The sequence below is a fragment of the Lithobates pipiens genome, unplaced genomic scaffold (assembly GCF_037356315.1).
Source record: "Lithobates pipiens isolate NorthernLeopardFrog02 unplaced genomic scaffold, aLitPip1_a1.2 Scaffold_35, whole genome shotgun sequence".
Lineage (NCBI taxonomy): Eukaryota > Metazoa > Chordata > Amphibia > Anura > Ranidae > Lithobates > Lithobates pipiens.
Genome location: NW_027507811.1, coordinates 9,980,701 through 9,989,191, shown reverse-complemented (window position 1 = coordinate 9,989,191; position 8,491 = coordinate 9,980,701). Strand labels below are relative to the sequence as shown.

General features: G+C 46.7%; 1 protein-coding gene across 1 annotated transcript in view; it reads right to left on the bottom strand.

Moving 5' to 3' along the window:
- Positions 1-4,352: 4,352 nt before the first annotated feature.
- The window catches only part of LOC143955476 (uncharacterized), a 65,473-nt gene continuing 61,334 nt past the window's right edge, over positions 4,353-8,491 (bottom strand). Inside the window, 1 exon segment of the mRNA XM_077465517.1 lies at positions 4,353-8,294. Coding sequence (XP_077321643.1) covers positions 6,656-8,294 — 1,639 coding nt within the window. The 3' untranslated portion in view covers positions 4,353-6,655.

Genomic DNA, 8,491 nt, shown 5'->3' with positions numbered 1-8,491 from the left:
GCAAAGATGGAGGTACTACTGAGTGGACATCAGGAGAGCTGGTGGTACTGCAAGGGATCCACTAAACAGGGGTACTAATGATCTGGGGATCTGCTGAGTAGGGGTACTATTGGGCCTCTTTAAAACAAAAAGACGAGGACACCGGCGGCCAGCTTCCTGGCCCGCCGCTCAACAACCCAGCTAGTCTTCACACAGAATTAGAAATCGCTCGATCGTCTTTCGACCAATCCGAATCCTAATCGTTCTAAAAAGTTGGAACTCGTTAGGAAATGAGTAAATTAAGCAAATTTTAATGAAAACTAAACTAAAAATTTAACTAAGAAAGAAACAAATTCCATAACGAAAATTGGGGGGGGTAGAGATAGTTCCCCAAACTGGTCTCTACCATGAGAGTAAGGACCATCTCGGTACCAATGGGACAATGTACACGTAATGGATATAAAAAATTTATTTTATTTTACACAGTATATATATATATATATATATATATATATATATATATATATATATATATAATATATAAAATAAAAAGAAACAAAACCTAAATTTTCAATAATCAAGACAGAACAATATATAAAACCAAAGGGTGTTTAGGCAGTTGTGTAGATACTTAATGTCCTCCTGATGAAGCGGTCTTAGACCGCGAAACATGTAGAGCAGTGGTCCTCAACCCTGTCCTCAGGGCCCACTAACAGGCCAGGTTTGCAAGATAACTGAAATACATCATGCATCTCCCCCAAGGTAATACATAAAACCTGGCCTGTTAAGTGGGCCCTGAGGACAGGGTTGAGGATCACTGCTCTACATGTTTCGCGGTCTAAGACCACTTCATCAGGAGGATGAAATCTACGTAACAGATTATACAAAACAATCACAGTTCCAAAAAAAAAAAAAAACACAATTGTATATAAATGTAGTAGTAGGGGAAAAAAACACATTTACAGTATCTCACAAAAGTAAGTACACCCCGCACATGTTTGTAAATCTTTTCTTCTATCTTTTCATGTGACAACACTGAAGAAATGACACTTGTCTACAATGTAAAGTAGTGAGTGTACAGCTTGTATAACAGTGTAAATTTGGCGTCCCCCCTCAAAATAACTCAACACACAGCCGTTAATGTCTAAACCGCTGGCAACAAAAACTAGTATACCCCCAAGTGAAAATGTCCAAATTGGACCCAATTAGCCATTTTCCCTCCCCCGGTGTCATGTGACTCGTTGGTGTTACAAGGTCTCAGGTGGGAATGGGGAGCAGGTGTGTTAAATTTGGTGTTATCACTCTCACTCTCTCATGTCTAAACCGCTGGCAACAAAAAGTGAGTACACGCCCCTAAGTGAAAATGTCCAAATTGGGCCCAAAGTGTCAATATTTTGTGTGGCCGCCATTATTTTCCAGCACTGCCTTAACCCTCTTGGGAATGGAGGTCACCAGAGCTTCACAGGTCACCACTGGAGTCCTCTTCCCCTCCTGCATGACGACATCACAGAGCTGGTGGATGTTGGAGACCTTGCGCTCCTCCACCTTCCATTTGAGGATGTCCCACAGATGATCAATAGGGTTTAGGTCTGGAGACATGCTTGGCCAATCCATCACCTTTACCCTCAGCTTCTTTAGCAAGGCAGTGGTCATCTTGGGGGTGTGTTTGGGGTGGTTATCATGTTGGAATACTGCCCTGCGGCCCGGTCTCTGAAGGGGGGGGGGGATCATGCTCTGCTTCAGTATGTCACAGTACATGTTGGCATTCATGGTTCCCTCAATGATCTGTAGCCCCCCAGTGCCGGCAGCACTCATGCAGCCCCAGACCATGACACCCCCACCACCATGCCTGACTGTAGACAAGACACACTTGTCTTTGTCCTCCTCACCTGGTTGCCCCCACACACCATATGACCCAAATACGTTTATCTTGGTCTCATCAGACCACAGGACATGGTTCCAGTAATCCATCTCCTTAGCCTGCTTGTCTTCAGCAAACTGTTTGTGGTCTTTCTTGTGCATCATCTTTAGAAGAGGCTTCCTTCTGGGACGACAGCCATGCAGACCAATTTGATGCAGTGTGCGGCGTATGGTCTGAGCACTGACAGGCTGACCCCCCATCCCTACAACCTCTGCAGCAATGCAGGCAGCACTCATACATCTATTTCCCAAAGACAACCTCTGGATATGACGCTGAGCACGTGACCTCAACTTCTTTGGTGGACCATGGTGAGGCCTGTTCTGAGCGGAACCCGCCCTGTTATACCGCTGTATGATCTTGGCCACCGTGCTGCAGCTCAGTTTTGGGGTCTTGGCAATCTTCTTATAGCCTAGGCCATCTTTATGTAGAGCAACAATTCTTTTTTTCAGATCCTCAGAGAGTTCTTTGCCATGAGGTGCCATGTTGAACTTCCAGTGACCAGTATGAGAGAGTGAGAGCGATAACACTAAATTTAACCACACCTGCTCCCCATTCACACCTGAGACCTTGTAACACTAACGAGTCACATGACACCGGGGGAGGGGGGAGAGAAAATGGCTATCCAAACAAAAGAACCCGCTGCTCCAGGTGAGACAGGAAGCCTAATGATATCACAGGCGACGATCAACACCGAAGAAATGGCTGCACTCCAAGATCCCTCAAAATTCTTATTTAATAAACAAAAACTCCAAGTGTTACAGACAGTTCAAATGGCAGACGACGCGTTTCACGCAATAAACAGGTGCGCTTGTAAATTGCGGCTAATTGGGCCCCAATTTGGACATTTTCACTTCGGGGTGTACTGACTTTTGTTGCCAGCGGTTTAGACATGAATGGCTGTGTGTTGAGTTATTTTGAGGGGGACGGCAAATTTTACACTGTTATACAAGCTGTACACTCACTACTTTACATTGTAGACAAGTGTCATTTCTTCAGTGTTGTCACATGAAAGGATAGAAGAAAAGATTTACAAAAATGTGAGGGGTGTACTAACTTTTGTGAGATACTGTATATGTATATATATATATATATACACAGTGCAGGCAGTGTAGAATATATAATAAAGTGCAGGCAGTGTAGAATATATATACTGTGCAGTCAGTGTAGAATATATATATATATATATATATATATATATATATATATATATATACACACACACACACAGTGCAGGCAGTGTAGAATATATATACAGTGCAGGCAGTGTAGAAATATATACACAGTGCAGTCAGTATAGAATATATATATATATATATACACACACACACACACACACACACACACACACACACAGTGCAGGCAGTGCAGAATATATAATATAGTGCAGGCAGTGTAGAAATATATATACAGTGCAGTCAGTATAGAATATATATATATACAGTGCAGGCAGTGTAGAATATATATATATACAGTGCAGTCAGTACACACGGTCGGACTTTCCGACAGGAAATGTGCGATCGGAATTTCCGACACACAAGATTTGAGATCTGGATCTTCGAAATTTTCCCGACAACAAAATCCGCACTGGCTATTGAACTTCCTTTTTTCTCGGCTCGTCGTACGTGTTGCAACGTCACCGCGTTCTTGACGTTTGGCATTTCCGACAACATTTGTGCGACCGTCTGTATGCAAGAGAAGTTTGAGCCAACATCCGTCGGAAAATAAACCCAGGATTTTGTGGTCGGAATGTCCGATCGCGTGTACGGGGCAAAAGAGTGGGAGCAATATAGTGGAAGGTAAGCGGGGACTGGAGAGAGAAGAGGATCAGCAGAGTTGGGGGTTACTAATGAGTGAGGGATCAGTAGAGCTGGGGGGGGGGGAGGTTACTACTGAGCAGGAGAAACTAGAAGATGTCATGTGTGGTGCGCAGCATGGGAGGCAATATATCGGGAGGTGAAAAGGGGAGGATCAGCAGAGCTGAGGTTTATTACTGAGCAGGGGGATCAGCAGAGCTGGGGTTTATTACTGAGCAGGGGGATCAGCAGAGCTGGGGTTTATTACTGAGCAGGGGATCAGCAGAGCTGGGGTTTATTACTGAGCAGGGGATCAGCAGAGCTGGGGTTTATTACTGAGCAGGGGATCAGCAGAGCTGGGGTTTATTACTGAGCAGGGGATCAGCAGAGCTGGGGTTTATTACTGAGCAGGGGATCAGCAGAGCTGGGGTTTATTACTGAGCAGGGGATCAGCAGAGCTGGGGTTTATTACTGAGCAGGGGATCAGCAGAGCTGGGGTTTACTACTGTAATGGCACCCCTAATATAAAGGGGGTTAACGCCGTTTACGATGTTCCCTCTCCTAGACACACATCCACTCGCTACCAATATCCACAGCTAAACGACCCTTTCCTATAGGAGCCGACCCCTCTGGCAAAAAGACGAGACGCACTCTGTCTCTTCTGTAGTAGGAATGACTTTATTAATAAGAAACATTGTAACTTTATACACAATTCAAGGCACATGCTTTAACATGAACAAGGGACCAGCTCCACCCACACATCCCAAGACTCACCACCTCATCCTGACGTCTGCTAGGCTTCAAACGATCCCACCCAATGCACATCTTTTCACAAAGGGTTGGCAGCCAGTCTGTCTGGCACTTTACACTACACACAAGGACAGACTTAAATGAACAATAGAAATGCAAAACAACTTAATTCCTCACAGCAATAACACTTAACCCCCATATACAGTATACATCCAATCTATATACAATGTATATACAGCCTTGAATATGGCTATCACAGACCATATCGGGGGTTTCTTTTATTCACCCTGTGTCCAAAGTGACCCCACTGTCACAACTACTGAGTAGGGGATCAGCAGAGCTGGGGTTTACTACTGAGCAGGGGATCAGCAGAGCTGGGGTTTACTACTGAGCAGGGGATCAGCAGAGCTGGGGTTTATTACTGAGCAGGGGGATCAGCAGAGCTGGGGTTTACTACTGAGCAGGGGATCAGCAGAGCTGGGGTTTACTACTGAGCAGGGGATCAGCAGAGCTGGGGTTTACTACTGAGCAGGGGATCAGCAAAGCTGGGGTTTACTACTGAGCAGGGGATCAGCAGAGCTGGGGTTTACTACTGAGCAGGGGATCAACAGAGCTGGGGTTTACTACTGAGCAGGGGATCAGCAGAGCTGGGGTTTACTACTGAGCAGGGGATCAGCAGAGCTGGGGTTTATTACTGAGTGGGGAATCAGCAGAGCTGGGGGTTACTACTGAGCAGGAGAAACTAGCAGATGTCACGTGTGGTGCGCCGCATGGGAGCAATATAGCGGGAGGTGAGAGAGGGGGGGTCAGCAAACCAGAGGATCAGCAGAGCTAGGGGTTACTACTGGGGGGGACTCAGCAAAGATGGAGGTACTACTGAGTGGACATCAGGAGAGCTGGTGGTACTGCAAGGGATCCACTAAACAGGGGTACTAATGATCTGGGGATCTGCTGAGTAGGGGTACTATTGGGCCTCTTTAAAACAAAAAGACGAGGACACGGGCGGCCGGATTCCTGACCCGCCGCTCAACAACCAGCTAGTCTTCGCACAGAATTAGAACCGCTTGATCGTTTTCCGACCAATCTGAATCCTAATTGTTCTGAAAAGTTGGAACTCGTTAGAAAATGAATAAATTAAGCAAATTTTAATGAAAACTAAACTAAAAATTTAACTAAGAAAGAAACAAATTCCATAACGAAAATTGGGGGGTAGAGATAGTTCCCCAAACTGGGGTTTATTACTGAGCAGGGGATCAGCAGAGCTGGGGTTTACTACTGAGCAGGGGGATCAGCAGAGCTGGGGTTTACTACTGAGCAGGGGATCAGCAGAGCTGGGGTTTACTACTGAGCAGGGGATCAGCAGAGCTGGGGTTTATTACTGAGCAGGGGATCAGCAGAGCTGGGGTTTATTACTGAGCAGGGGATCAGCAGAGCTGGGGTTTACTACTGAGCAGGGGGATCAGCAGAGCTGGGGTTTACTACTGAGCAGGGGATCAGCAGAGCTGGGGTGCAGAGCTGAGGTTTATTACTGAGCAGGGGATCAGCAGAGCTGGGGTTTACTACTGAGCAGGGGATCAGCAGAGCTGGGGTTTACTACTGAGCAGGGGGATCAGCAGAGCTGGGGTTTACTACTGAGCAGGGGGATCAGCAGAGCTGGGGTTTACTACTGAGCAGGGGGATCAGCAGAGCTGGGGTTTACTACTGAGCAGGGGATCAGCAGAGCTGGGGTGCAGAGCTGAGGTTTATTACTGAGCAGGGGATCAGCAGAGCTGGGGTTTACTACTGAGCAGGGGATCAGCAGAGCTGGGGTTTACTACTGAGCAGGGGATCAGCAGAGCTGGGGTTTATTACTGAGCAGGGGATCAGCAGAGCTGCAGGTACTACTGAGTGGGCATCAGGAGAGCTGGGGGTACTACTGAGTAAGGGATCTGCTGAGTAGGGGTACTATAGGATTGGGAAGGGGGTAGCACCGTCGCCAAGCTCCATGTTCGAACCCCATCAACACCATCATGTTTTTTTTTTTTCGTTTCACGAAAATTGTGGCAAAAATAATGAAGTCACATTGGGGGAGTCTACTTTCCAAAATGGGGGGTCTTCGTCCCGCCCCGACATTTTTACGTTATATGTTTTATAACAGAAAATAAGATCTCTAAAGTACAGCAAAATATGATTGGTATAGAAGACATTTCCCGCACTCGGGAAACTAATACTACTAGAGGGTTGTGTGGGTTCTCTGATGTCTGGAAAGGGAAGACTGATGCGAGAAACATTTCCCGCACACAGAACAGGGAAACCGCTGTTTCTTCTTATGACATAGCCGATGTTTAGTAGCACTAGACTTCCGTGCAAAACTTTTTCCACACTCAGGGCAGCAATATGGCTTCTCCCCTGTGTGAGACCTCCGATGATGACTTATGAGTGTGCACTTACAAGGAAAACATTTCCCGCACTCCGGGCAGGAAAACGGTTTCCCCCCTGTGTGGGACCTCTGATGTACAACAAGTGTTGATTTCGATATAAAACATTTCCCGCACTCAGGACAGGAAAACGGCTTCTCCCCCGTGTGAGACCTCTGATGTACAACAAGTGCTGATTTCCGTATAAAACATTTCCCGCACTCAGGACAGGAATACGGCTTCTCCCCCGTGTGAGACCTTTGGTGTACAACAAGTGTTGATTTCGATATAAAACATTTCCCGCACTCAGGACAGGAAAACGGCTTCTCCCCCGTATGAGACCTCTGATGTACAACAAGTGCTGATTTCCGTATAAAACATTTCCCGCACTCAGGACAGGAATACGGCTTCTCCCCCGTGTGATGTCTTTGATGTACAACAAGTCCCAGTTTGTGTGAAAAACACTCCCCGCACTCAAGGCAGGAAAACGGCTTCTCCCCCGCGTGGGACCTTTGATGTGCAACGAGTCTTAATTTGCTGGAAAAGCATTTCCCGCACTCGGGGCAGGAATACGGCTCCTCGCCATTATGGGATTTTTGATGTAAAACGAGTTGCGATTTCTGTGCAAAACGTTTCCCGCACTCGGGGCAGGGATACGGCTTCTCGCCCGTGTGAGTTCTCTGATGTCTGACCAGTTGTGCTTCATATAGAAAACATTTCCCGCACTCGGAACAGGTATGAAGTCCACCCGCCCTGTGAGTTCCTTGATGTAAAAAAAGACCTAAACCAGAGCTAAAACTTTCCCCACATTGAGGACAGGGAAACGTCTCCTCCCCCTTTTGTTTACTAACATCAGACCTCCGTGGAAAACATTTTCCGCACTCGGAGGAGGAATACGGCTTCTCCTCCGTATGAGATTTAAGATGTTTAGTAAGTTCAGGTTTCAATCTATAACATTTTCCGCACTCGGGGCAGACATACGGCTTCTCGCCCGTGTGCACGCTCTGGTGAATAAAAAGCGAGTAGTTCGTTGAAAAACATTTCCCGCACTCGGGGCAGGGATACGGCTTCTCGCCTGTGTGAGTCCTCTGATGTCTGACCAGTTGGGCTTTATATAGAAAAAACTTCCCGCACTCAGAACAGGTATGAAGTCCATCCTCCCTGTGAGATCCCCGATGTATAAAAAGACCTAAACCAGAGCTAAAACTTTCCCCACATTCAGGACAGGGAAACGTCTTCTCCCCCTGAATCCCGGCCCCATCCCCCACAGTACGAGGTTGCTCAGAGTCAGAGGGATTCCATGGTCTATCCACACTGTGAAGTCCACCATCCATAGTGGAGATCATTGTCTTTTCTCCTCCACAATCTCCTGTGATGTCCTCATCTTCCATTCTACAACCTGGAGATAAAGTGAGACGATCCTTTGAGGGTTTCTCCATGGCGTGTCCTGGAAAAATATAAAAACATCATCAATAGATATGAGAGGGTTAGTTCACTTCCATCAAGATCCCATCTGGATCAGGTAGATATGAGTGAGGAGATGTTGTCTGTGGAGGTCCCAACCAGCCGGGACTTTTCCCCCCACTTCAGTCCTTTGGTCCTCCTCCCAGATCACTTCTACATTTACACAGCCTTGTCAGAAGAGCAGGAAC